The 27,861-nt window shown below is 52.5% G+C and overlaps 3 protein-coding genes across 3 annotated transcripts; 2 read left to right on the forward strand and 1 right to left on the reverse strand.

The window, feature by feature from the left end:
* The first annotated feature begins 6,257 nt into the window (after positions 1-6,257).
* Positions 6,258-14,128, forward strand: CIMIP7 (ciliary microtubule inner protein 7). The gene is made up of 4 exons (XM_068981584.1): positions 6,258-6,284; positions 8,115-8,228; positions 13,246-13,302; positions 13,712-14,128. The coding sequence occupies exons 1-4, from the start codon at positions 6,258-6,260 to the stop codon at positions 14,126-14,128; spliced, it is 615 nt and encodes a 204-aa protein (XP_068837685.1).
* Positions 14,129-15,066: 938 nt separating this feature from the next.
* KLHDC8B (kelch domain containing 8B) lies at positions 15,067-19,607 on the reverse strand. Its single transcript, XM_068982483.1, has 6 exons — positions 19,553-19,607; positions 18,117-18,626; positions 16,898-17,062; positions 16,344-16,568; positions 16,141-16,242; positions 15,067-15,710 (listed from the first exon to the last, which is right to left on the reverse strand). The coding sequence occupies exons 2-6, from the start codon at positions 18,490-18,492 to the stop codon at positions 15,514-15,516; spliced, it is 1,065 nt and encodes a 354-aa protein (XP_068838584.1). The 5' UTR covers positions 18,493-18,626; positions 19,553-19,607; the 3' UTR covers positions 15,067-15,513.
* A 3,577-nt stretch (positions 19,608-23,184) lies between these two features.
* Positions 23,185-26,813, forward strand: CCDC71 (coiled-coil domain containing 71). The gene is made up of 2 exons (XM_068982702.1): positions 23,185-23,238; positions 25,244-26,813. The coding sequence occupies exon 2, from the start codon at positions 25,296-25,298 to the stop codon at positions 26,694-26,696; it is 1,401 nt and encodes a 466-aa protein (XP_068838803.1). The 5' UTR covers positions 23,185-23,238; positions 25,244-25,295; the 3' UTR covers positions 26,697-26,813.
* Positions 26,814-27,861: the final 1,048 nt, after the last annotated feature.

Consider the following 27,861-nt stretch of genomic DNA (forward strand, 5'->3'; position numbering starts at 1 on the left):
TTATTATAACTACATATAGATAATAAATCCTCTATTGTTTTTCACTTCTGTTTATGCTGATAGAGTAATTTATATAACCTGTTGTTTGGGGTTTAGAATAACTTACTCCCCAGGTTCCAGACCCAACTTACTCTTAAGAAGTTTCTTAAATATGGTTGAAGAAATTCCATGGTTATACCAACTGTCCTTAACGGCCACCTGGTGCTTGATGTGCCAAGAGTCTCAGTTTACCTGTCCTCTGTGCATTCACCTGTCACCATGCTATTTGTATACATGCTTTTATATTCTCAGAGGCTAGAAATCCCATCTACAAAAATCCCTCTCCTCACAGATAACTAGTATAACACTAGTAATGAAGAGGTAGTCATTCTTAGTTGGACCTTAGCTATTTTAAGGTAAATGAAAATTGAAATGCACATATTAACAACTTACAAGGGCTGAGTTCCCTCCCTCTCTCATCCCCCAATCCCATTAAAGGAAGCAGAAAAGGAAGGGAAAGGTTTCAGTGCAAGTGACTATTTCCACAAGAAGGGCCTTGGCATGGTTATGTGCAGGGAGGAATATATGGGGCTGAAGAGGGTGTGTCCTGAGGGGCTCCGAGCCCTCCCATCTGACCCCATCTTCAACTAAGAGAATCCTGAGATCGCACTGCAGGGTCCTCCAAGAGCCCCTACTTGGCCACAGGAAAAACTAGTCTCTCTCTCTGGCCTCCACCAGGCCTGCCTCAACCTCGGGACAGTCGCTCTTCCTCATTTTCAGTCTCTTCTACCAGGAGACATGCTCTGGGATCGTAGACTAAGTAAGTCATTCCTTGTCCTTTCCAGATCCCGCCAAGGGATTTCCCGTCATAATAATCAGTGACCAATCCCAGTGGGTTTCCCTGGGTTCCGGTTCATCCTGACTTCGGGGGCGGACTCTTCCTGGTCTCTGAGGCAGGCCGGGAGGCCTTCGTCCCCAAAGAATCTGACGAAAACAGCTCCCCAAGGAAGCTGAAGTCAAATCCCTTGAAGAGCCAGGGTGGTCTTTCCTCACAGAGAAAGAAAGGGCTAACCCTAATCCTAACACCCCCACCCCCCATCCCCCGACCCCCGTCTCCGATACCACCACCCCCCGTCCCCCGAACCGACCCCCCCCCCGCCCCACAACCCCCCCACCCCGCCGTCCCCCGACTCCCCACCCCCCACCCACCAGGCTCCAGCCTGCCCTGCCCAACCCCCTCCTGCCTCCACCTCTGAGGGCCTGCGCGCGCCTGATCTAGAGGCCGCTTGCTCCCGAGGAGGTTGCCTAAGCTGTGTGGCCACGCCCCCAGGATGCGCTCGGACCAATGAGCGCATTCCCTTCCCCTGGGCCCGGCTCCTGCCACAGCAAGCTGCTAACGGTTTTAACGGTCCTAGTAGTTTGAACTGTGAAGCCTTTAATTGTGGGCCAGGTCTGCTGACCTACATTTCGCCACATACTGCTGTGCAACACCCAGCCCACACACACCTGACGAGATGGACCGTCACACCTGCATACTCATACCCTGCTGTCCACCCTGAATCCCCTCGCTGATACAGACGCTCTCAGATGCTCTCAACTTAATGCATAATAGTTATAGATGGCTGTCTAAGCCGTGAAGTGGCTTGAGATCACCAATGAAGGAGTATGAATGGAAAACAGATTGTACTGAGTCCCAAGACACGCAAAGTTTAGAGGCTTCAATGAGGAAAAAGCAGCAAAGGAATCAGGGTAGGAGTGGTCAGGGATAGGGGAGGAACACCAGCAGTGACTGAGGAGCTGTGGAAGCCTCCGGGACTATCCATCAAAGAGGAAGGTAAGTGTCAGATGCTGCTCATGAATCAAGGAAAATGAGAATTAACTACTGGTGACCTTGACAGGAGCAGTTTTAGTGATGTAGTGGGGACAAAAACCTGATTGGTATGTGGTTTCAAAAGACTTAGCTGATAAAAGACTGGTACATAAAATGGATTTCAAAATACTCAACAATAGGAAAAAGCTTTGAAGATCAGAACACCTCTCCAGAGGAGATACACTGATGGCAAATAAACAGGAAAAAACGTTCAACAGTGTATGTCATTAGAGAAACACAAAATAAAACAGATACCACTGTGCAACAGTTGTGAAGTGCTCAGTCATGCCTGACTCTTTGTGACCCCCATGGACTGTAGCACACCAGGGTTCCCTGTCCTTCACTATCTCCTGGAGTTTGCTCAAACTCAGGTCCATTGAGTTGGTAAAGCCATCCAGCCATCTCGTCCTCTGTCAGCCCCTTCTCCTCCTGCCTTCAATGTTTCCCAGCAACAAAAAGAATTGCCAAAACCCAGAAGCTGGCAACACAAAATGCTGGTGAGGACATGGAGCAACAGGAACTCTCATCCATTACTGATGGGAATGCTAAATGTACAGCCACTTCAGAGTATGTTTTGACAGTTTCTTATAAAACTAAACTTACTCTTACCAATCCATCAATCATGCTCTTTGGTATTTACCCAAAAAAAGTTGAAAATGTATGCATGCAGAAAAACCTGCACGTAGATATTTATAACAGCTTTATTCATAATTGCCAAAACCTGGAAGCAACTGAGATTTCATCTTCAGTAGGTGAATGGATAAATAAACTGTGATACATCCAGACAAGAAAATATTATTCAGGACTAAGAAAGAGTTCAGAGAAGGCGATGGCATCCCACTCCAGTACTCTTGCCTGGAAAATCCCATGGATGGAGGAGCCTGGTAGGCTACAGTCCATGGGGTCGCGAAGAGTCGGACATGACTGAGCGACCTCACTTTCACTTTTCACTTTCATGCATTGGAGAAGGAAATGGCAACCCACTCCAGTGTTCATGCCTGGAGAATCCCAGGGACAGAGGAGCCTGATGAGCTGCCGTCTATGGGGTCGCACAGAGTCAGACACGACTGAAGCAACTTAGCAGCAGCAAGAAAGAGTTATACATTAAGCTATGAAAAGACATGGAGGAAACTTAAATACATTTCATTTACTAAATGAAAGAGACCAATCTTGAAAAGGCTACCTACTGCAGGATTCCAACTGTATGACATTCTAGAAAAGGCAAAACTATGAAGACAGTAAAAAGATCACTAGTTGCCAGGGGCTACAGGGGGTGGGAGGGTTGAATAAGTGGAGCACAGAGGATTTTTAGGGCAGTGAAACTATTGTGTATGATACTATTAGGTTGGTGCAAATGTTACTTCAGTTTTGGACTGTGAACTTTAAATCATAACTAGGCTCAGGCACATCTTTATTAATCAAAATAGGAACCATTACAATCAACATAATTTTGCCAATGAGAAATGTTTGTTTATTCCTATAGCATAAAAATCCATGCTTCAGGAATTGAGGAATTCTGGGAAAGCATTTTCTGCCTCTTGCTGCTTGTGGAAGCATTTTCCCTGCAAAAAGTTGTCAAGATGCTTGAAGAAGTAGTAGTCAGTTGACGAGAGGTCAGGTGAGTATGGCCAATGAGGCAAAACTTCATAGCCCAATTTGTTCAGCTTTGGAAGCATTGGTTGTGTGACGTGCAGTCAGGTGTGGAGAAGAATTGGGCCCTTTCTCTTGACCATTGCCGCAGGCATTGTAGGTTTTGGTGCATCTCTTTGATGTGTTGAGACTACTTCTCAAATGTCATGGTTTCACTGGCATTCAGAAAGCTGTAGTGGATCAAACCATCAGCAGATCTCCAAACAGGGACCATGACCTTTCTTTTGGTGCAAGTTTGGCTTTGAAAAGAGCTTTGGAGCTTCTTCTCGGTCCAGTCACTGAGCAGGTTGTTGCCAGTTGTCGTATAAAATCCCACTTTTTGTCACGTCACAATCTGATTGAGAAATGTTCATGGTTGTTGCATAGCATAAGAAAAGACCCTTCAAAACTATTTTTAAAAAAATTTTCAGTCAACTCGTGAGGCACCCACTTATTCAGCTTTTTCACCTTTCCAATTTGCCAAATGCCAAACGACCATAGATTGGTTAATGTTGAGTTCTTGGGCAACTTCTCCTGTAGTTGTGAGAAGATCAGCTTTGATGATTGCTCTCAATTAGAGTTATCAACTTCTTCATTTTTTTTTTTTTTGAGTTATCAACTTCTGATGGCTGACCAGTGTGCTCCTCGTCTTCAAGGCTCTTGTCTCTTTGGCAAAACTTCTTGAGCCACCACTGCACTATACATTCATTAACAGTTCCTGGGCCAGATGCATCATTGATCTTGTGAGTTGTGTCTGCTGCTTTACAAACCATTTTGGACTCGAGTTAGAAAATTGCTCAAATTTGCTTCTTGTCTGACATCGTTTCCCTGGTCTAAAATAAATGACAAGTAATCAGTCATTAGCAAAAACACATAAAGGAAGAAATACACATTAAAATGATGTATAACAACCACATTTATTTAAAAATGTATTGTAATATCAAATGGCAACTTTCAGCAAAGCAAAACATCAATTACTGTTGCAGCAACCTAATATAATGGTGTGTACACATCATTATATATTATATATTGGTCCAAATCCATAGAAGGTACATCACCAGAAGTGAACTCTAAGGTAATCTGTGGACTTTGGGTGATAATGATGTGTTGATCTTGGATCAGCATTTATAATAAATGTACACATGTGTGGGAGCAGAAAGTATATGTGAAATCTGTGGACCTTCCCCATTTTTCAGTGAGCCTAAAATTTATCTAAAAGAGTAAACCTGTTTAAAAAATAAATTATTAAAAAAAGAGCAAGAGGAGAGATTTGGCATATTCACACAATGGAAAACTAGTAAGCAATAAAAAGGAATAAACCGCTGACAGGTACAATGACATGGATAGTTCTCAAAATAAGTATACTGAGTGAGAAGACAAATTCACAAAAGAACACAAACTGAATGATTCCATTTACATAAAGTTCTAGCAAATGCAAATTAATCTATCATAATAGAAAGACAAAGAGCCTCGGCAGTTGCCTTAGGCCAGTGAATGCCCTAGAGAAGGAATACCAATGGGCAAAAAGAAACTTGAGGGTGATAGATATGTTTGCTATCTTGATCGTGGTTATGTTTCATAGGTATATACATAAATCAAATTGTGTCAAATTATACAATTTTTTTGTTTTTGTTTTTTTTTGGCTGTATCTCGCCTTTTGTGGGATCTTAGTTCCCCTATGAGGGATTGAACCTGGGCCCTTGGCAGTGAAAGTGCCAACTCCTAACCACTGTACTGCCAGGGAGTTCCCTCTACAACTACTTGACTTACCATTTTTAAGATTTATCTCTATGGATTCAAGTATCTGTAGCCAAGTTATAGCAACTCCAATATTTTATTGTGTAATTATAGGCCAGTTTTCTCATTGTGCTCTAGATAACCATTCAGCCTTTTTATAGTTCTTCCCCTATACAGATATAGCAATGAACTTCCTGTAGTTGTGAATACATGTGGGAGGGGATCTCCAGAGTAACTATACGAATAGGGTGGACTTTCTGGCTAGTAGGGCTTGTGCCAATGACACAAGCCCTGCTGAGTGTTTCCTGTTGTTGAACTTTTTGCTGGCACATTTTTAGAGGCTCATCACCAGCTGCTTCATGTTAGAAAAGGGAGTGAAATGTTCACATGCCTATGTTATAAATGAGAGAGACAATAATCTGCCTAAGGCTAGCTTGGAATGGAACCATGGTGTCAGATATTTTCATGCTGCTGCTTTTGCTCCACTGTTATGCTCTTGCCTCCTTCACTTGGGACCTTGTAACATTCACCTGCCAACAGTTAGTGTTCTCAGTTACCACAAACTCCTGAGAACTGGACGGAGCCTTATTCTGAAGCAGCATTTTTATCCTAAGAGCTACCAGTCCCTTTAGCATTTCTTCTGACTCCATGAAATGGATTCTAAATTTATATCCCTGGCAGTATGGTTACAGTTTTAAAAATACAGGATTTGCCTCTAAAATGTTCTTTGGTATTTCATTGACTGTGAGTTCATCAGACTCCACTGTGAAGCCTTATATGTTTCTATATATAAGAACTCTCCCAAGCTGAGAGGCAGGTTTTAGTGCTGAGGAGCAGGTTTCTCTCAAAGAGAAGAACAAAGCAGAAAGCACAAAGAGGGTAGCAGGCTGGGCACTGCCTCAACAATCAGGAGCATTGTGTAGTCACAACCTCCCTTTGTCACTAAGCAACAAGAAATAGACCTGCTGAGATGCTCATTCTCCAGAAGTAGCCTGAAAAAGACGAGAGGAAAGTTTACCTTTTCTACTCCTTTCCCGGAAACATGCAAAGTGCTTTAGTAGGCTCCTGGGTAAGAATGCACTTTACAATTAATCCTAGCCCCTGGCCCTGGGGTAGTACCTGCAATTTGAAGGACTCATGGGAGTAAAGTGAGAAGGGTTTTATCTAGCCTCCAGGCTGGAAGAGGACCCCCCAGCTGCCCATTCCTGCTCTGCCATTCTGTGGGCCCCCTAGAGCTGACCTATTCTTCCTGACACCGTGCCCCCTTCCTTCCAGGTTTCATGCCTGGATTAGGTGATCCTCTCAGTCCTCTTGCCACCCCATTTATTCCCAGTCTTTTGTTTGATCTTCCCAAACTTCTGTAGTTTGACTGCTCTCTAGACCGGGAACATCTTAAGGGTAAAGACTTTTTTCTTCTGGCCCTCTGTCCCATGCCTGGAATACAGTCAAGGCCCAGTAAATACTGTTGAAATAAACTGAATAGAGAGGAAGGTCTGACAGTAGTAGAAGAATGGGCAGACAAGTTGGATGACCTAAGCCCTCAGTGGGATGAAAAGATAAGAAGCCTATTTTGATGGTCAGAGGCCAGCTTGGGACAGGTTCTTTCTGCTCAGGGCTGTGATTGTGGAGTGGGCTAGACACACTATCCTCTCCAGGGAGCACTGAGAACCATGAGGTCAGACCACAGGACTTCCCTGGCAGGACATGGTCAACCATGTTGTCAGCCTCATGACATCAGTACAATACAGCTTCTTATACCCCTGATAGGTGCTCATTTTTGTCTTCTGCCAGTCCTGTCTCTGAAATTCTCTCCAAAAGTATCCACTTTTGGTGAAGTACTTCTTTTGGAAAGTTCATCCGTTGTTCCAGTTTCAGATGGTGGACTGTTCACCCCAGAACAGCAAAGTGTGCGACAAACAAGGGTTCATGACTTTGTCAATAGGTGCAAAATATGGATCAATTTAATCTTTGCTCTTCAGGGACCTTTGACCTTTATTAATGCAGGGAGGACAAGGAAGGGAACTTCCTTTCAGATCCCCCAGGAAAGGACCTTACCAGTAGATAGTGTCCCTGTTCTCAAAACTCTGCTCAGTGCTTCCTAAGTCACCCCAACTCAGAACCCACCTGGTTCCCTCCATTACTGAACTCTTCCCTTGCTCTTAGAATCCATATTCCTAATCCAATCCAGGCCCTGTCCCTCCCTGACCACCTCACTTCTCTTCATCTTGCTCACAGTCTTTTTTAGTCAATAAGGCCTTTTTTTGTTGTTGTTTCTCTCTCTCTCTTTTTTTGGTTCTTCCAACACAAGTCTCTCTACCTTCTGAATCTTTGCACTTGCAGTTCTCACACATAGGATGCTCTTTGCTCCTTACATGGGTGATTCCTCCTCACGTTCAGGTACATTGTCATGAGATGCTGTCCCCTGCTGCCTATCACTTTCGATCCAGTCATCAGGTTCTTTCTTTCTCGACTCTAGTCGCTTGTATTACTTCCTCCCTAGAAGAAAGGTTCACAGGAGCCAGGATCTTTCTGTCTTTTCACTGCTGCAGGTTGCCAGCTCATATTAGGATGCTCTGAAGAAAGAGAGAGACAGGAAGGAAGAGAGGAAGGAGAGGAAGGAGGGAAGGGAGACAGAGAGAGAAGGAGAGAGGGAGGTGAGAAGAAGGAAGGAATCCTTTGCTTACACACATAACCCTCCCAGGTTGCCCAGCACAGCTGAGGCCAACTGTTCTAATGATGGATGGAGACAGTCCTCTGTTGGCTCCTCTCCAGGTTGTCCCTCCTCCTCTGATTCTTTTTATTCTGTCAGGAAAGCCCAGGAAAGGCTTCTAGCCTGGGAGGTCTAAGACTTGGGAGGGGGCTTTGGGTGGGATTCACCCTCAAGCCTGCCTTGTTACAGCACAACAGTGGCTTCTATGGGCACTACAGAGGCCAATTCAGGAGTGACAGTGCTCGAGAATACCGCCTCGCAGCCAAGCCCCAGCCTCCAGCAGTGTTCCTGCAGCGCTGTCAGGTAGGAAGCAGCCTTGCAGGCAGCTGGGTCACGTTCTGCTGCTCCCAGGCCACAAGAGCAACATCCTCAGCCCAACCACAGCTGAACTGACACCCGAGGCCAGCCTATGCCCAGGACTTGCATGAGGCCTGCGCCCTCGTCCCTGAACTGTCAGATCTTCCCCCAACAGATAGGGTGCATAAGAGCCGGTACCAGGCTGGACAGTGCTGCTCACTGCTCCTTGTAAATGGAGGAAGGATCAGGGCCAAGGGGATGGGTGATCATGAAGTGAGAGCCTCCAGAACCCAAGAAGTAAGCCTTGAGTTTCGCAGTCCTTCAGCATGAATTCCTTGATGCCCTAAAAGTCAGTGGCCTAGCTCACAGTCAGCCTCATAGTCCAGGGGCTCAGGAGTGAGAAGGAAGCCTCCTCTGGTCAGGAGAACAGCATGACAAGTGGCAGGTACCCACCCCCATGGGCTTCCTTAGTGGCTCCGAAGGTAAAGAATCCACTTACAAGGCGGGAGACCCAGGTTTAATCCCTGGGTCAAGAAGATTCCCTGGAAAAGGGCATGGCAACCCACTCCAATATTCTTGCCTAGAGACTCCCGTGGACAGAGGAGCCTAGCAGGCTGCAGTCCATAGGGTCACACAGAGTCAGACACGACTGAAGCAACTTAGTTAGCACACACGCGTGCACGCATTCACCTCCATGTGTGACCAAGGTGGACTGGAAGGGAGTGATGGCAGAAGTGGCCTTGAGTGGCTGGACGAGGCTTCTGGATAACAGGAGAAGGCTGCCGGACTCCTATGCCCTCCATGCTTCCAGGCCTAGAGACAAGGAGATCACGCTGAGTGTCACTCAGTGGCCCAACAGCAAAAGCCCACTCAAAACGGGAGCAGTCAGGAGCGCATTCATATAAAGGGGTAGGTGTGGGGGGTTCAGGGGAAGGCAGTCTCACAGGGTGGTAACAACCAAGTGGCCAGTACTGCTGGGCCTGAAGGGACAAGGGGAAGGCATGGCTTCTAGAACCCAGGAGAGAGTGGTGTGGAGAGGGCCATCCTGAGAGAAGTGGTAAGACACAGGCAGGGGAGGGCTGGCCTGAAAGGGAGCCAGGAGAAGAAAGATCTCCTCCATCTCCTCTCCGGCTTCCTTTCAGGTCCAAGGGAAGTCAGCCTGGTGAGAACTGAGTTCACATCAGACTCCTAGGAAAGAGCAGGATGGAGGGGGGACTTGGAGGTGTGCCTGGAACTTGCCCCGCCCACTGCAGCTTCTTGCTTCCCGGCCTCCAGCCAGGTCCTACTTGCTTGGCCATCTGGATTCGCTACAAATTGCTTTCCCAGGCCAGGAGCAGGGTCTTGGAGTCTGCCATGCCGCAGAGCCTGAGCTTCCTCACCGTGCTCAGTCGGAAGGGCTGTCTGTCACTGCGTACTGAGCCAGGCCCAAATGCGACTCCAGACTGCCCGTCTGGGGCCACCTCCCCCGAGAGAATGATGAGATCTGGGTAGCGTGGGGACAGAAGCAACCTGGCCACTTCCTGCTTGGTGTCTGTAGTAGTCCTCAGTGGTAGCTCTCATCCCAAAGACCTGAATGTCCTCTCAGCCTGTCCCCCCAGGAACAGAGCAGGGGACATATTTGGGGACCTGTTTTGATTAAAGTTAAGACTTGTTATATGTTGGCATTATCATCAACCCCAAATAGCATGATCTATGTGTCTTGGCCTTAGGTTGTACAAATGCCAAGTCTCCTGACTCTAGATCTAAAGCTGTTTTAATTAGTGGAACTGCTCTGGGAAGGTGCACATTTTTTCCCCCTTATTTGCTGAGAGATACCAGGTGTCAGCTAGCTGACTGCAGCTATTCTTGTTGAAAACCTTTCCAATATGTGGCATCCATTTACCTTTAGTTTGGGGCAGATATGAATTTTGTCATTCAGATGCAAGAAAATTCTTTTTTCTTTTTGCTCTTTTTTTCTTCTAAACCAGATTAATTCATTTCTAGCCTTCACCTGCCTGACTCTTGGGAAATGTAATCCTGGTCTTATTTGTTCTCCAGATCAGACCGTTATGCCAGGGCCTCATGGTTGGAGGCAGGTCCTGTGGTACCGTGATTGCTGTGTGTCCCTGTCTCTGCCCCATCCCCACCACACCTCAGTCTGCCACAGAGCCCCCCCAACTCAGTAGCCCCCTAACTGCACACTGTTCAGCCTCCACAGGGGCTCTTAGCCTTCCCACAGGCAAACACTAACCCATCCAGGAAACCTACTTCTCCCCCAAGTGCTCTTCAGCTTGTATCCTAGCCCAAGCCCTACCTGCTCAGAGGCCATGGGCTTTACTACCTGAATGGAAAAGGAGCCCTCAGTGGTTTAGAAGCAAAGATGCAGGTGAAATTCTCCTTGGGGACAAGAATACTCTGAACTGCCTGGGCGGAGAGGAAATGACTGCACTTTTCACCAGGCTCCCACAGTTGTGAGAATGAAACTCAAGTCAGTGGGAGTTGATAGATTATCCTGTCACTGTAGGAATAGTGAGTTTCCAAAGTCAGAGCTACCTTCCACAGCCAAGGCATCCACATTCTAGGGCTGTGTACAGTTTCATGGCTAAGGATAGAGATCCAGGAAGAATCGGGGGTGGGGAGCAGTGGGAATATACCCCAGACCCCCAGATTTTTTAATTGAAATTTTTATTGAGATGACTGTAGATTCATAGGCAGTTGGAAGAAGTTGTAAAGAGAGATCCCTTTTATGATTCGCCCAGTTTCCCTTAGTGATAACATTTTGCAAATCTATAGTAGACTATCACCACCAGGACATTGACATGGATATAATCCACCTCTCTCATTCAGATTTCCCATTTGTGTGTATTAAGATCTATAAAACCTTGGAATTCCCTCGTGGTCCAGTGGTTAGGACTCCGTGCTGTCACTGCTGAGGGCCCGGGGTTCAATCTCTGGTTGGGGAGCAAAGACCCCACAAGCCATGTGGTACATCAAAAAAAAAAATCTATAAAATTTTTAAAAATAATTTTTATTGGAGTATAGTTAATTTACAGTGTTGTGTTTCTGCTGTCCAGCAAGGTGAATCAGTTACACAACTATATATATCCACTCTTCTTTAGATTCTATTCCCATATAGGTCATTACAGAGTATTACTTAGAGTTCCCTGTGCTATATATAGTAGGTTCTTTTTTAAAATAATATTATTTTAAAAAACCATTTATTTATTGGACTGTGCTGTGTCTTACTTACAGCATGAAAGATCTTATTTTAAAAAAATCTTTGATCTTCATTGAAGCATGTGAAAGTGAAAGTCACTCAGTCATGTCCGATTCTTTGCAACTATACAGTCCATGGAATTCTCCAGGCCAGAATACTGGAGTGGGTAGCTGTTCCCTTCTCCAGGGGATCTTCCCAACTGAGGGATCGAAACCAGGTCTCCCACATTGCAGGCGGATTCTTTACCAGCTGAGCTACCAGGGAAGCCCATGAATACTAGAGCGGGTAGCCTATCCCTTCTCCAGCAGATCTTCCTGACCCAGGAATTGAACCGGGGTCTCCTGTGTTGCAGGCGGATTCTTTACCAGCTGAGCTACCAGGGAAGCCCCTCACTGAAGCATGTGGAATCTTTAACTGTGGAATGGGAACTCTTAGTTCCCATGTGAGATCTCATTCCCTGACCAGGGAACGAACCCAGGCCCCGTGCCTTGGGAGCTCAGGGTCTTAGCCACTGAACCACCAGGGAAGTCCCTGTCCTTGTTCATTGATTTAACAGCAAATATGTATTGAGCACAGTGCCAAGCTCAGTGCTGAACTTACAGATGTGAGTAAGACAGACCTTACCCATGAGGCGCTTGTGTTCTAGTCAGGGGCATCAGATGATGAATAGCAACATATATAGTCATACAATATGTTAGAAGATGAAAAATGCAGGGTTGGGGCAATGGAACTCTAGTGGTCAAGGAAGGCCTCCCAAGTAACAGGTGAGAGGGAGTCATGGCCAGCCAGGAGAAGAGTCCCAGGCAGAAGTAAGAGGTAGTTCAAAGGTCTGAGGTGGAAGTAGCTAGTGTGTTTGAGGAGCAGGAGGATGCAGTGTGGCTGGAGGTAGTGAAGAAATCAATACCATGTGGGTCTCATGGACCACTGTGATTGCTTTGACTTTTATAAACATGAGGAACTATCGATTTTTGGCAAACCAGGAGTGTGATCTGACTTACATATTAAGAGTTATTCTACCTGCTAAGAGGACAGTAGGCTGGAGGGGTAAGGCTGGAAGCAGGGACACTAAGTGGGAAGCTCTTGCAGTATTCAGCCATCAGAAGAATGTGGCTTAGACCAGAGAAGGCAGTGGCCATGATGAGAAGTGGTCTGATCTGGGTACATATTGAAGGAAGTATCAATAGGATTTCCTGGCACACTGGATTCAGGGTGTGAAAGAAGACTCAAGTGGCCTCTGGGGTGTTTGGCAAAATCTAACTGCCATGACCTGAGCTGGGGGAGGCTGTAGGTGGGGTGGTTTTGCGAAATGATCCAGAACCAAGACACGTGTTTGGAGATGTCCGTTAGACATTTACATGGAAATATGGAGCAGGCAGTTGGCTAATTAGTCTGAAGTTCAGGAGAGAGCTCAAGCTATAAAGAAAAATGTCAGTTTCCAGGTAGTATAATATTTAGTGCCAAAAGCCTGGGTCACTGATGAGACAGTAAAAGAGGAGAGCGCTGGAGCCTAGTTGTGAACGATCTAGTGTTAAAGGCCCAGTGTGAAACTTAAAGCGCTGCCTCACTGATGAAGGATGTCCAGTAAGATGCCTCAGCCCCTCTCTCAATCAGAGACCCCAAAGGCTTCTGCTTAGGGGGCAAGTGCTGGGATGAGATGTTCCAGGAATAAGCTGTTCCTTTAATTTGTATCTGCTCTTTCAGGGTGTTGGCAGTTTAGGGGTGGTGGCTCCTGGCAACTTCTCTCCACTATGGGACCTTGAGGTAGCATATTAGGGACAGCTAAGCATCATTTTTCCCCATTCACCCTCTTTCTTTCTGTCTTTCAAGGAGCCACCGCAGCAACACTTCTTCTCCAAGCATGACAACCGCACTTCCTTCGACAAGGTGAGTGCTGGAGAGAGGAAGGAGAATGGGCAGCCCTCCAGCCTAGGCTGAAATTGAGGTAGGGTGGAGGGGATAAGACATGGTGAGCAGAGCAGACTCCTTTATCCAGAGGAATGTCTGTCTGCCTGACAACCTCTTTCCTCTGGCAAACAGCCATTCCCCAAACAGAGGTCCCTCTGCTTTGGCTTCCTCCACCAGTTTGCCTGATAATGTGCAAATATCCTAGGGGTCACTGACTTTCTGGGCCTCCATTTGCTCTGGAATGGAAGGGATGGCTGGGATGCAGTTCAGAGAGGCTGGGGTACAGGCCAGGGAGGCCAGGCATCACCAGGCCTGCTGGGGTATAGGAGGGACCCAAGGAATCACCTGGTGCCAAGACTGTGGGCCAAGAGCCCATACCGTTGAGAAGGGCCCCTACTGCCTGCTACAGGGAATCGGAAAGCGGAAAGACTTGGCGCGCCTGTGGCAGCAGCATACCTTCCTGCGCTGGGCACCCTGTGAACTGGAGTTGCGCCAGCCGCGGCCCCTCGAATCCTCCTACCAGACTGAGTTCCGGTCAGGGTCAGGACTCAGGGACCTCCCCCAGCGCCTTGTCCACTTTGTGCAGATCCAGCCTCTCCGCGTTAACACCACCTACCAGCAGAATTTCTGCCAGCCATCCCGGGGTGGCCGCTGTGGCAGCAACAACGTGGGCCCCCAGACCCCAGTCACCGACACACTGCCTGACCTCCCGGGGATCCCCAGACCCAAGCTGCTGCAGCATTATCTTCACGCTGGGGTCTCTGAGTGTCTAAACTGGTCCAGAACATTAAACAAGGATGGCTGACCCAGAGGCCTGTCTGTGCTTGCAGCCCGAGAGGTCTCAGAGGCTGGAGAACAGTAAGCTGGGCCCTCCGCCTGCCTCCTCTGTTGCTTGTGCCGTGGCGCCTTGTGCTAACGGCCCAGGCTAACGGTCCATGAGGGTCCCCTTGGACACAGCAGGTGGGTTCCAGGACCCCAAATCCGTTCTGGCCACAAACCCAACTGTGAACCTCCTGCAGTCAGTGTGGTTGCAGGGAAAGCAGAGTCGGCAGCCCCTACTGGTGGGCAGCAAAGACAGGAGGAGGCGGCCAGGGCTGGCAGCTGTGCTTTTTCTGGGAGGCTACTGCTTCCAGGGCGTCTGGTGAGTGGCCACACTGCCATGCCTAAGAGACAGCTTCCCCACAGCTGGGACAGAGGGACCCAGCCCCCACTGGACCCCCACCCCCACCCCCACCATGGAGGTGAGCAGAGGCCTGGAGGAGATGCTGTGCAACATGGATCTGGAGGTCATCTTAATTCTGTGGTATTTGTTCTGTGAGCTCTAACACCCAGGGCAGTGGGAGCGGTGGTCATCCAAGTCACAGAAGAGGAGCGGAGGCTTTGGTGGAGCTGAGACACACAGCAGAACCCTTTGAGGGCTGAGGCCAGATCCTAAAGGCTCCTCTAGACCCTCATCCCTAGGAAAGCTGAGGTCCCCAGAAGAGAGCCAGGGACACAGGGGTAACACAGGAGTCCACAGCAGAGGCCACAAGCCAGAGTTAGCAGCACTTTTACTTCCACATCTGAACCCCCGGGTCCTCACAACAGCCCTGTGAGGTAGGCAGGGCAGGAAGGTCCCCGAGGTCCCCATTTACAGATGAGGATGCTGAGGCACAGAGAGGTGAAGTGACTTGCCCGAGGTCACACAGCCAGCAGTGTGAAGGGCCCACAGTCAATGTTCTTCTGGCCCTCTGGAGGTCCCCACATCGACGCCTACACCCCTCTGTGTTCCCGCCCTCTCTGAACTCTTCTGGGTCCACGGGGGCCTTCCAGGCAGGCTGACAGCGAGGAGTTTTCAGGAATAGCCATTGGGGTGGGCCTGATCAACTCCAGGCAGGCACCGAGCCGTGGGGCAGGAGGCTAACTGCCCTCTCCCATTTCCCAGTGGGTCAGAGGCCCAGTAGTTTCCAGAGCAAGGGTGGACCTGGCCATCATGGTCCACGAACGGATGGGAGTAAAGGTGGGTCGAAGGGTCTGTGTGTCCTGCACTAAAGATGAAGGCCACCCCCACGTCCTAGGGGCAGTGTCTCAAGTGCCCCCCTGTGCCTCCCTCACCCCTAGAGCCACAGTGAGCTTTCTCAGCAGCGAAAGGAGCCACAGACACCTGCTCCTGGCACAGAACTGCTCCTGTGGACAGGTCCCATCAGGCACTCAGACCCCATCGCGCAGACACAGTGCCTCCACAGCCTGACTGGGACCCTGGGCCACACCCCCGATGGCAAACAGCCGAGGCCCAGCCTGCAGACTAGAACAGGAGCAGCGGGCTGTGGGCATAGCTGGCAGTGCCTCCCAGCGGCGCCGTGCCAGGCTGAAGCCCTCTACAGAGCCCAGGGGACACGGCTGGTTTCCTGCCGGAAGGAGACAGAGCGTGTAAAGGGCACAGGCTGCAAGGGCTGTAGCTCATTTGCTCCCTGAGCCCATAGCATGGCCCAGCATATGCTGCCCCAGGATGGGATACCCAAGCCCTTGCTACCTATTGCCCCCATTTCATTACTCATTCATCTATTCATTCACATTCCTACTTCTCCATTCATTCAGTGGTCATTTCTCCTGTTTCTATCTTCTGGGCCCCTGCTGCTACAGAACCCACAGTTAGGTGCTGAGAGACACCCCAAAGGCTGAGCCAGGTAGACTACCCACTGACTGGCTGGGAAAGGAAAACTGATAAAGTCCTGACCCCTGGAATACCTAGAGAAGGGCAGGAGGTGGTGCTCATGCGGAGGGCTACTGCTTCCTGTCTCGGGCTCCCCTCCTATCCCAAGCCCCACAGAGACTTACCAAGGCCCCCAATGGCCACGACGTGGTCCCCAAGTGAGCCAACCACAAAGTCAGCTCTCTTGTCCCTCATGCGTAGGCTGCGGGGCAGCTTGGTCCAGGAGCCTGCAGGAGAGGCAAGGAGGTAAGGGCTAGCCCCATCACGCACTCTGCACCCCTCCATCCCATGGAGAGTGGGAAGGTAGCCCACACCAACCACTGCTCACCATGCTCCAGGTCGAACATCTCCACAGTGTTGACAAAGTGTGGGCGGGAGTAGAAATTGTGGGGCCCAGGCTGCTGCAGGCCACCCAGGCTAAAGACGCTGCCTTCGGCCATGGCACAGCCGGCAAAGGCCCGGCGGCTGGGCAGGCTTGGGTGTCGGGTCCAGGTACGGGCCTCCAGATCAAAGACCTCAAAAGCAGTCACTGGGAGCTTGCCCTGGCGGCCCCCTGCCAATGGAATTGGGGCACCTGGGAGGCGGCCCTAGTGGGGATTGGCCTGGCAGGCCCTTCTTTTACCAGGTTGCTGAGCCTTTACCACTGCCCGCCCCTGCCACCCATACCCAGCTGTGTGCATACCAGAGCATGGATCAACCCCAAAGACCCTTAGGCACTGGGCTTTGGTTTTCCAGCCTCAGCAGGGCCACCGAAAGAGCCTCAGAGCAACCCTGACTCAACCCAACAGAGCTGCTCTTGTCCCACCATCCCAGACTAACATATAGGGATAAATTTGAAGCTTCTGGACTTCAAACCACTTTGGCATATCCCCAGGTCCTTACCCAGGACATAGATCTTGTTTCCATGCAGGAAGGTAGAGGCCCCATAGCAGGGTGTGGGCATCGAGGGCAGTGACAGCCAGCAGTCCCGGCGGGGTTCATATACCCGAACCTGGGCCTGGGGGGCCGTGTCAGGGCCCATTCCCCCCAGTGCATACACCATACCATCTGCAGAGAAAAGGGTAACACAGACTATCCCTGGGCCTGGCCACAGTCCTCCAGCCTGACAATTGCCCTGATCAGGCCTGGGGGTGGCTTGGGACACACCTATTTACGGTACCCCTCTCTAGCAGCAGAAACCCTCCTGCCTGTGTGGTGTGGGGGCTGGGAGAGCTAGGATCCCCACTCTGGCCAGGCCCCCTTCAAGTGAAGAGCAGGAGGCAGTTGATCTAATTATAATGTCTCCGTCTCCCTGGAGACGCTATGGCAACCAAGTCTGGCATCCAAGCAGGACCGGTGGTCAGACCTGGAGGCCACAAGGTGGGAATTATCATGGGGGAAGTGGGGGGGATTAAGCCAGGGGTGGGGGCCATATGGAGATCTGTTCAACAGGGAGCTCAGAGTGGGGAGGGGGCTCTGGGGATCAGCTGGGGGACTGGGAGAAGGAGCCTGGGCCTGCAGGATGAGGGTGCTGTCCACGAGCCTCCTGCGAGCACTTTTGTACCCTGTCCTCTCACTAGAGAAGGTTCTTGCCCTGTGACAGCCTCAGAGTCAGCTGGGGGCATGTCTTAGGGCCTTGGGGAGATGGCCAGTCAGCTCAGGGCTTCCATGGCAACTGCCTCCAGGCTAGCTTGGCTTTTGTCCATCTCCGTCTCCCAGGTTTGTTTGTGTGGCGTGAGGAATTTAAGCACTCGCTGGGCTCTGAGCCAAGGCCCTGCTCCCCTCCTCCCCTCCCAGACTATTTATAACTATGGGAGCTATTGGGCCACCCCTTCTGGTCTCTCAGAGGGGAGGAATGGGGCAGGGAGGTGGCCTGGCCCTCCCATCATGCTGGCAGCTAGCCAGGGCTCTGAGTCCCACCCCACAGCTGGAAAACGCAGTTAAGGCTGCTGCTGGCCCAGCTCAAAGCTAGGTAGGGAAGGCTACAGGAGGCAAATCCATGTCCAGGGCACCTAGGCAAAATGTATAGCTCCCACCCAACCTCTGAAGGTAAAGGGACCAAGTAAGGAAAGAATGGAGGCTACTGGGGCACCTGACGGACCTTCCCTGGGAAGCCACTCACCTCTTTCCACAGTCGCAACCCCCATGGCGGCCTGAGGGAGAGTGGCCCGACGCTCCCAACGGCCCTCGTCAGCCAGGAAGGCCTCCACAGCAGCTACCGGACTCTGGCCCTCATCTACACCACCCACCACTAGCACCTGCTTGCCCAGTACCACAGCAGCCGCACCAGCCCGGGCAGTGGGCAGGGGCGCCAGTGCCACCCACGTGTGCGAGGCCATATCCAACGTCTCAGCAGTGTCCAGAGGCAGTCCAGCTCGGCCACAGCCCCCCAACACAAGCAGGTGCCCATCCTGGTACGCCACTGTGCCATATACCCGGCAGGTGGGCATGGGTGGGAACACCTGCCAAGCAAAGGCCCGGCCTCCTCCTGTAGCCATGGTGTTCACCTACAGTGACAGGCCATGCTGTCTGCTCAGGCTGCAGGCCTCAGTGAAGGGCATGATGGGGCCTCATCTTGACTCTACGGGGGCTATAAGGGAGTGTGGGGCCAGTCCAGGGACTTGGTCTTCACCTACGGAAGAGATGGAAAATGAAGAGTCAGAGCCACTGACTAGCCCGATAGGATACTGATGAGCACTCTGGCCCCAAACTGCTGGTGGGAAAAGCAGAGGGAAGACCCACCCCCACTGGCTAGCACACTGATGTGGATTCCCTCCTGTAGTGGGAACAAGGGCAGTCTCCCAGTTACCCAGGCAATTTCCCCACTTCCTCTGGGGCTTGAGGAACTCTCCTCCCTTACCTTGCCCTCACCTAGCTGCTCCCTGGTTGAATCTAGGTCTAGGTGGGAGGTAAGGTAACTAGGATAGGACTTTCCACACTAGCCCCGCTCCCTTGCCCTCAACAGTCCACACCCTGGTGCTCTGCATCGGTGGAGTTAGACCGGACCTTCCCCCTTACTGGCTTCCAGGGTGCTCTGGACAGCCACTGGGGTCTCCCACCTAGTGCCAAAGATCAGACTCCAGGGTATCCTTACATCCCGTTTGGCAATCATCCCATAGAGTCCATCCATTCCTCAGCAAAAGACCAAGATCAGGGTGCTGGAACCGGGAGGGGAGGGGCTGGAGGCCAGAGTCCCACATTTCGCCTCAAGGTCTATCCTCAGGGGTCTGCCCATGCCCCGTCCCCGGAGACCTGATGTCCGGAAAGGGGAGGAGGGTGATTTGGGGAACCTAGGAGCCCTGGACTCTAGGGCGTTGCTAGCAGGAATGGATAGCTGACTTTACTGCAGATCCCCAAGTTCCCAGGCTTCTCTTTTCCCAAGGGGGCCCATATTCCTAGGACCCCCGGCGCCAGGGCCTCCTGGCCCGAAACTTCCAGCTCGGGTAACGGGGGCGGGCGGGGGGTGGGGGGGAAGGGAGGCGGGTCCTGACGAGCGTGCTTGGGGCTCTACATCCCGCACCCCAAACTTCCCCTGAGCGCGGCTCCCGCGGGACTCACCGGCCCGGGCTCCGGCGTCGCCGGGCGCAGGGTCCACGGCTCTGGCTCCGCTGGTGCCGGCTCTAGCTGGGGCTGAGGCCGGGCTCCGGCGGGGCTCAGGCTCTGCTCCGGCGCGGGGCGGGGCTGGACGGGGTCCGCCCCTCGCCGCGCCCCCCCCCACCCCCCCCGACTCGGGAAACCCTTCCCCCTGCTTTAACCCTGCACCTGCCGTGGCCGGAGCAGGGCGCACCGACCTAGGGTCACCGGCACACGGGTGAACAGACAGACGGACACGTGGACACTGGGCCTGGATTTGGGGTCCGACCTCGGGCAACGGGGAGAAAGGAAGCGGCGATGGGCCTCACGACAGTGTAGGATGCGGGCGGTTCTGAGCGGGACCCAGCCTGGGAGCACCCGCTAAGGGCCGGACCAGGAGAACCTGGGGAATTAGGGAGCGGGCGCCCGCCCACCGCTACTGCGCTCTCAAGAACCCACGACAGGCTTTGCGGCGGCGCCCCCTTGAGGCCTCTTAGGGAAAGGCCTGGGCGTTTGGCGGGGGCAATGGCTGGGTCTCCCTTCCCCAAGCTCGGACAGGGCACAGAAGAGGTTGTGTGATGCACATCCAGGCTAGCCGTGGGTGGAGGAGCAGAAGGTGCCAGCCTCAGTACTTGACAGGCCCTTCCACAGGTCTGGGTAGGACAGTTTGTGTGGGGGAGTGTAACTGAGCAAAGGATGGAGTCAGAGGCCACGGACCTCCCAGGCAGGTCACTCTGGGTTTATCCCGTGGGGCCTAAGGCAGTTTGTGACTGTCCATCCTCACGGTCCTGTGCCTGCCTCTAGCCAACTCGGGGGTCAGGCCAAAGCAAGTTGGTGTGACAGAGGCTGACCTACCTTAGACCCAGACCCTGGCTCATCCTATCTTCTCAGTCTTAAGAGTACTGGCTGAGTCTGTGAGCTGGAGCCCATTTGTACAGGTCAGTGGTCACCTAAGAGCAGAGGTCCTCATGGATGTTTGTGCTTGCTACCATCCTGTCCCTATTTTATAGACAGTCTGCCTCATGTTCTCCAGAAGCACACCTGGAGACTGAGACACAAGTGCAGTTAATGTGGGAAATGAGGACAAGAAGCACCAGCAGAGAAGTGGCAAGAAGACAGGGAAACCAGCCAATTAAGGGTGTGTCAAGCAAGTTCCCACTGTGGGCAGCAGGGACCAAATCCTGCTGGGGACTCTGGGAGCCAGCACAGAACATGGGCCTCACATTACTGTTCCAATCAGAGCAAGGGTTGCTAAGGTACTGATTCTCACACCTCCATCAGAAATGGGCTGAGAGGAGCTCTGGAGCATGAATACCTTAGCCTGCCTTCTCCATGACCAGAGAGTCTTCAGTCCCTTTCAGGGCCTGGCAGATGGAGTTAGAGGGCCGGCAGGGAAATGGTGCCAAGCCTGGTTGCAGATCCTGGCTAGAAGGCTTCCATCCTCCCACTCCATTCTCTCAACATGCTCCTCACTCAAACCACTGTACCTTCCTCCTTAGAGTATTCACGCTGTCCTGCACAGCCTCTCACATTTCTCACTATTCCCTTTCCAGGCCTCTTCCCCCTCTCCTGGCCAGCAATTAAGCACATAAAAGCATCCTACCTTTAGCTCCCTCCCAACACCTGAAGTCCCTCCAGTGTCCCCTTCCTTCCAATTAAACTCTTGAAGTCATCTTTTACAGGTTCCACTGCCTTAATGCCAACCTTACATCTACTACCACTGCTCCTCAAAACTTGGTCTTGCCAAAGTCACCATGGCACACCATAAAAAATGGGGGAGGGGCACTGTGATCTTTTTCTTAACTGAAATTTTGCTGGCATCTTCAAAGCTTCACCCCTTGTGACCCTGGCTTTCTCCTGTTGCTTGTCCTGCCTCTCAGAGTCTTTTACATGCCCTGCTTCCTCTCCCACCCTAGGAAGCGGCTCCTCAAGACCCAGCCTTAGCTTTCCTCCTTGGCACATAGACTCCCTCCTGGGGTGATCCCTTCAAGACCACTGGCCTCCTTCGCATCTAGATCTTCACCAGATCTCTGCTTTGGTGGATATGGGTCTAGGGTCCATCACTCAGGGCTAGAAAAGATGCCAAATGGAGAGACTTCTCTCGTGGTCCATAGGTTAAGAATCTGCCTTGCAAAGCAAGGAATACAGGTTCAATCACTGCTCAGGGTAGTAAGATCCCACATGCCTCAGAGCAACTAAGCCCATGTGCCATAACTAGAGAGCCCATGCGCCACAACAAAAACATGACACAGCTACACAACTGAGACACAACTAAGACCTGACACAGCCAAATAAATATTTAAAAGATGCCAAGTGGAAAGCAAGGGCTGGATCCTGGGATCACCCTGAGGTCTCTTCAGCCTCATCTCATCTGATCCCAGTCAGCATCCACCAGAGTCCAGGTCAAGTCAGACTTGGTCCTGATGAATGATCCCAGAGAGTTCCATCCCAGATATATTGGGTGCCAAGAGGCAGAAGGATCAGCCTCCCCTCAGAGAACTAGATACCTCAGACCACTTTCCCTCAGCCATACCATTCCCCTAGTTCTAATGTCTGGAAGGGATACAGACTGGGGATGGACCTACCCTTTTTTGTCCTCCATTTTGCATTGACTTCTAGACTGGACATCACTAGAGATGTATCCTCTTTTCGGGACACATCTGGGCCCATGCCATCCCTGGAGGCTGGGCTCTGCTTCTTCATGGAATTGGATTCTGTTTATACAGGCCTGGCCCCACTTGCATACAGAGGGCAACACTGCTGGCTTTGGAGAAGCTGTGGAAGAGAACTTGGGCAGAAGGTGAGGCTGAATTGGTCCTAAGAATGAACAGTTAATTCTCAACCATGGATGGGGCAGAAATGGGGCTCACCCACTGCTGGGGACTGAGAGTGCTAAGGTGGGACTTCCTGATTGCACCCTCTGAGACCCTGGCCTTTGAGAGCCCACAGTTCTCTTCTCTCTACCAACACAAGGGGACTAGAAGCATTGACTAGAGGAGCAGGAGAGTTTGCATTTCCTTAAACGGAGGCAGCGAAATGTACTAGCAGGCAGTGGGAGCCCGACCGGGTCTCACAGCCCCAGGGTGGGGTCTCTGGGCACGGGGTGGGGGGGTGGTGTCTCATCCCGGTCGCCGGAGGGCGCTGGTCCCGAAAGAGCCGGCCATGCTTAAAGGCACAAAAGACCCCCAACCACCAGGGGTGAGGCCCTGAGGTGCTTAGGGGCACAAGGTTAGGCCTAGGGTGGAGTGTTTTTCTCTTTAGGGTTGCCCAGACCCCTCTGTATAGGCAGAGAAACGTAGATTAGCCAGAGGATCCTGGGATTTTATGGGGAATGAGGAGGGCTATTAACCAGTGCCCAGATGAAGCATCCAGACACCCTCTGTGACTGCCCATAGGCTTCTAAAAGCACCTCTGCCCCCTCACACTCCTGCACAGGCTCCCAAAGGTTTAGAGCGGTCCCTGCGGCTACCTCCTCCAGGAAGTCGTCTCTGGTTCCTACTTGTCCGGCCCCTAGACTTTGGGGGAAACGGGGTCTCGGGGGGGTCAAGGGTCATTAGGGCGGGCCAGGTCCCGGAAGCGGAAGCGCTTTGACTTCCGGTGCGCAGCAGGCGGCCATGTTGGATCAACGAAGGCGGCGCAGAGGCGCGTCCTGGGTCCCCGCGGCGTCGCCGGTAGGTTGGGGCCGTGGGCCTAGCCACGCCGCGGAGGGGCCGTCCGCGAGGCGGCAGGGCGGTGGGCCGGATGGCCGGCTCTTTCGGGACCAGCGCCCTCCGGCGACCGGGATGAGACAACCCCCCCACCCCGTGCCCAGAGACCCCACCCTGGGGCTGTGAGACCCGGTCGGGCTCCCACTGCCTGCTAGTACATTTCGCTGCCTCCAAGGTCCCCCGCGCCTACTCTCGGCTTGGGCACCAGGAACGCGGACTCCCAGCCTGAGGGCCCTGATCTTCCCTACCCCGGTTCCACTTGGATAGGGCTGCTCTCGTCCCGCATTTGTCAGTTTCCTCTGCCGGTCCCAGGGATAGTTGAGAAGTCAGGGGTCGGGCTGCAGCTTCTGTTTTCCGGAGCCTCTTGGAAAGCCCAGAAGACCCCTCCCAAGGGCCCTGGCCAACCTGGGCGGAAGAGCCCCAATTTACCCCAACATCCTTATTGTACAGTAGTTCACTGTTCTGGGAACTACAGCCCTTGGCGGGGGCGGGGGTGGGATAATAAAAGAACCAAAGTCATGTGCAAGGACTGTACTTGGAGAATGGCCTCCGGAGAGGGGAAGTGCCTGAGACACCTGAGGATCCAAGAATATTTCCAAACAAAGAGCCCCAGGGCACTTCCTCCAGGGAGTTCTGAAAACTTCTGCTATCTATTAGGGAGGAGGAGGAAGCTGCACTGAGGCACCTCCTGGCTCCAGGGACCTGCTTGATCCCAGCTGATCTTTTAATGCTCCTGAGCAGCTGCGGAGCTGCCTCTGGGACCCCTCAGTGCCGGATTGGGCTAGATTATTAGTCCTGATTGACGGCCTGCAGCTTCTTCAGAGAAGCCTGGGACAACTTGATTCTTGCCAGTAGCTCCAAATGGGCAGTATCGAATTTTGTACTTCTAAGCTTTCATTAGGACCGCTCAGCTCTCTCGGGCCCACTAAGCATCTCACTTGGAGTCTGTGGCTCCCACTGTCAGACTTTGTGCTTTGGTCTGGCTGCCTGGCCCTAGGCTGCCTGATTGTCTAGTTGTTCAGTCTGTTAGTCGTGTCCAGCTCTTTGAGATTGCATGGCCTGCAGCACGCCAGGCTCCCCTGTTCTTCACCATCTTCAGAAGCTGCTCAAACTCTAGTCCATTGATTGTCTAGAGATAATTTATTAGTACCTGCTACTCACCATCTTTGTCCTTTCTGTTGAAGGAGAGGCTGGTGCTTTCCCTGGGGTTGCTCTCCATGGCTCTAGTGCTAGGAATTGGACCTCTGATTGGCTTGGCTGGGAACTCAGAAAGCCAGAAATGGTCATGAATTTGGGGTGTAAGTCTGGGCCCTTCGGCTGGCATTCAGGCAGCATTCAAAGCTTGTACTGCACTGCTTTCACTGGTTTTTCCAGCTGACCCTCCCAGCCCTGACCACAGATTCCAGTCATACCAGGTTTGCCCTACTCTTTCTCACTTCGGAGCCATTGCATTGGCTGTTCCCCCTTTTGTACCATCTCCACGTGGTCCTTTCATGTTCTTCACTCACATGCCACATGGGTATTCGTCTCGGGAATCCTCCTGTTGGCAAGCTGAGCTGTACGCCAGTGTGCATCCCAAGAACCTTAAGAGTATCTCTGTCTTTTCTTCTGTACAGGGCTCCCGGCAGACAGAGGTATTTACCTGTATTCCCAGTGTTGAGTTTAGTACTAGGATTTTGGCCAGACTCAGATCTTTCCAGGGGCCCAGCAGTAGGTTGGATGGCTCTGATTATGGGCATGTATCCTGAAGAAACTGACCCATATGAGTTCACCACCTACCTCCCAGCACACACTCCACCTTGGTAGGTGGAGAAGCTTGAGGTTTTGCTCCATGGAGTGCTTGTCTCACTCTGAGCAGGCCCCTGTGTGTCCATGGTTGTTATTATGAATGCTGGCCCTGATTGACCTGTCTACCTGTCCTGGCCCCTATCGTGGTGCCCTTCTTGACTCTCTTCCTCTTGTCTTGGAGGTGCCAGGTGCTGATTTGTGGATCCCCAGGCAGACCTGCAGTGCCTAATGCCATGAGCGTGGTGGTGCAGCATGTGGAGGAGAAAGCTGTGCACTCCTGGTCACGGATCTCCACGGCGGGGAAGAAGGCCCTGGAGGAAGCACTGCTTGTCTTCAACCCCATGAGCCAGGATCTCAGTGCCACTGAGGCCCAGCTTGTGGCCTTCCTGCAGGGCCTGCGGGATGATGGCTTCCAGCCTACCATCCTGCGCAGCGGTGATGTCTATGGCTATAGTTCGTGCACAGCCAACCCCCCAAGCCAGACAAAACTTCAGGCTCGTGCCCCTACCCCAGCTGCCACATCACCTCCAGCCAGTGCTCCCCAAACTGCCATGCGGCTGCCTGCGGGCCGGGCCACGCTGCTCCCCATGCCACTGTCTGGCAGGCTGGCCAAAGCGTCCACCCCAGCCCTCGCCAAGCATGCTACCACCAACCTGCTGCTGAGCTCCCTGAAGCAATCAAGTGCCGGCCGTGCCCAGGGTGGGGCGGTGGGCTTTCCCACCCACCTCTACCCAGGTGTTTACCCTGCCATGCGACTCTCCGTCGTCCTTGAGGCCCTAGTTCCCCTCAAAACTCCTGTGGCCTGCTTGGGCGCCAAACCCAAGGCGCAGTCACTGCAGCTGTCTCTTGCAGACTCTCCCCTAAAGGTGCGGAAAGGTCCAGGGAAGAGGCTGGGGAATGCCCAGCTCAAAGCTCCCAGAAAAGCCACAAGCAAGGGCCCTAAGTGTCTGGCTCGAAGAGGCCCCAGGTCTGGACCCCGACAAGGCTCTGGGCACCAGAGCAAGACCTGCAAAATCACTGGGTCTCTTGGTGGCCCACGAATGAAAGATGGTGGTGCTCTGGGCACCAAAGCAGCTCAGGTCAAAGCTGCCCGTGCCCAGGCCAAGGTGGCTCAAACACAGGCCACAGCCACCCAGGCCCGGGCCAAAGCCAAGGCTGTGCAGGCCAGGGCCAAGGCTAAGGCAGCTCGGATCAAGGCCAGAGCAGCGCGGGCCAGGGCCAAGGCCAAAGCAGTGCAGACCAGGGCCAAGGCCAAGGCCGTGCGGGCCAAGGCCATCCGAGCCAAGGCAAAGGTGGCGCGGACCCAGCCCAGGGGCAGGGGCAGGCCAAAAGGGTCTGCTCAGGGCAGGACTGCAAGGAGGAGCCGGAACAGCTGCCCTGAGACTGTGGGGCAGAAGAGGAAAAGGGCCGAGGAAGCAAAGGACCTTCCTCCCCGGAAGAGAACACGGCTTGGGCCCCGACCCCCTAAGGTGCAGCTCGGACCTGGAACGGCAAGGCTGCTGAAGTTCAGGGCCATCAAGGTGGACAGACTGGCTTCAGACGACGAGGTGCGGCAGCAGGCTCAGCGGGTCCTCCGCGTGAACCTTTCCCCCGTAATACGACTGCAGCCGTTGCCACCACACTCAGCACCCTGACTCCTTGACACTGACTTTTAGGGAAACCAAGCCCTGTTGTGTGTGTGGCCAGCGACACAGTGTGCAATGCACATGGATTCCACAAGCCCGAGGACTCCGGGTGCCTCTCCAGGACCCTAAGGGCCACTGACCTCCTTGCAGAGACTGGAGGAGGTGGGGCGGACGGGCGGACGGGAGGGGTGGTCTCATGGCGCAGCGCACTGTGACTTTTTCTTCAAGTTGTATGTCTACTGTCCATCTATCACGTTTTATACCTTTCCACCTTCCAGTCTCCCTGCCTGCCCTTTGTGGTCTTTTTTTGCATATGTGACTCCTGGGAGGCCAGCTTGAGCAGATAGGAAAGGTAGCCCCAGGAACAAGGATGCCAGAGAGGAGCCTGGTAGCCTGGGTAATGTCATGGGTGTGAGTGAAAGCGGGGCAGCCGAGCCACTCAAGTGGGACACCTCCCCTTGGGGTTTCCCTGGTGTTTTACCCAGATAGGTCCCTTGGAGGAGGACAGCAGGTGGCTCAATGGGGCAGCTTGCAGCCGCAGGTTTTTAAGCCAGGGAAGGGGCGGTGCAGACAGCTGGCCTCATCTACTGTGGCTGAAACCTTGGGGCCTTGTCAGGGCTTGTCTGGGGCAGGGGCGAGGCCAGGCCCAAATTGGCTGAAGTACTTCTGCCTGTTCTCTGTTCTGCTCCTCCAGGAAAGGGTCTAGCTTGAGTTTCCCCAGTTGGTGGCAAGGGGTTGGGGGTTGAGTCAGAGGTCAGGGTGGCTTTGGGTTGTCGGGCCACAGAGTCTCTTCACTGACCAGGACACTTGGGTGGGTGGAGTGCTGCGATTGCTGAGCCTGGAGAGTTTGCACACTGCCTCTGCATGCACTCTGCCTGGGTTCCAAGTGCTCCGTTTCCAGGTCCAGCCTCAGCACGTTTTCCAACAGGGGCTTGTGCATTTTAGACATTATCGGTTCTGTCTGCTTTGGAGAGGGGGCAGGGCCCTGGGCCCTGGACAAAACTAGCTCCCTGCCCATCTGCCAACCCTTCACTGGCTGCCCAGCCTGAAAGGCTGCGTCTGGGGCTGTTGGGGAGGGGGACACATTCCCCAGAGGCTCCTGGAGAACAGCCTTTGAGGGCTGGGGTGGAAGCTCATTTGAATGAGAATCAGGTCTTTTCTGCCCGTGCGGGTT

This window comes from Capricornis sumatraensis, chromosome 10 (genome assembly GCF_032405125.1).
Source record: "Capricornis sumatraensis isolate serow.1 chromosome 10, serow.2, whole genome shotgun sequence".
In the NCBI taxonomy this organism is placed as follows: Eukaryota; Metazoa; Chordata; class Mammalia; order Artiodactyla; family Bovidae; genus Capricornis; species Capricornis sumatraensis.

Bases quoted from the DNA above. Each gene is read 5' to 3' on its own strand.
- CIMIP7 (XM_068981584.1), top strand. From the start codon at position 6,258: ATGCAAAGTGCTTTAGTAGGCTCCTGG. The intron at 6,285-8,114 runs GTAAGAATGCAC...GCCTTGTTACAG, and splicing joins GTGCTTTAGTAGGCTCCTGG to CACAACAGTGGCTTCTATGG. The intron at 13,303-13,711 runs GTGAGTGCTGGA...ACCGTTGAGAAG, and splicing joins ACCGCACTTCCTTCGACAAG to GGCCCCTACTGCCTGCTACA.
- KLHDC8B (XM_068982483.1), bottom strand. From the start codon at position 18,492: ATGGCTACAGGAGGAGGCCGGGCCTTTGCTTGGCAGGTGTTCCCACCC. The intron at 17,063-18,116 runs GTGAGTGGCTTC...TTTTCTCTGCAG, and splicing joins GGTTGCGACTGTGGAAAGAG to ATGGTATGGTGTATGCACTG. The intron at 15,711-16,140 runs GTAAGTCTCTGT...TCCTTCCGGCAG, and splicing joins CGTGGCCATTGGGGGCCTTG to GAAACCAGCCGTGTCCCCTG.
- CCDC71 (XM_068982702.1), top strand. From the start codon at position 25,296: ATGAGCGTGGTGGTGCAGCATGTGGAGGAGAAAGCTGTGCACTCCTGG.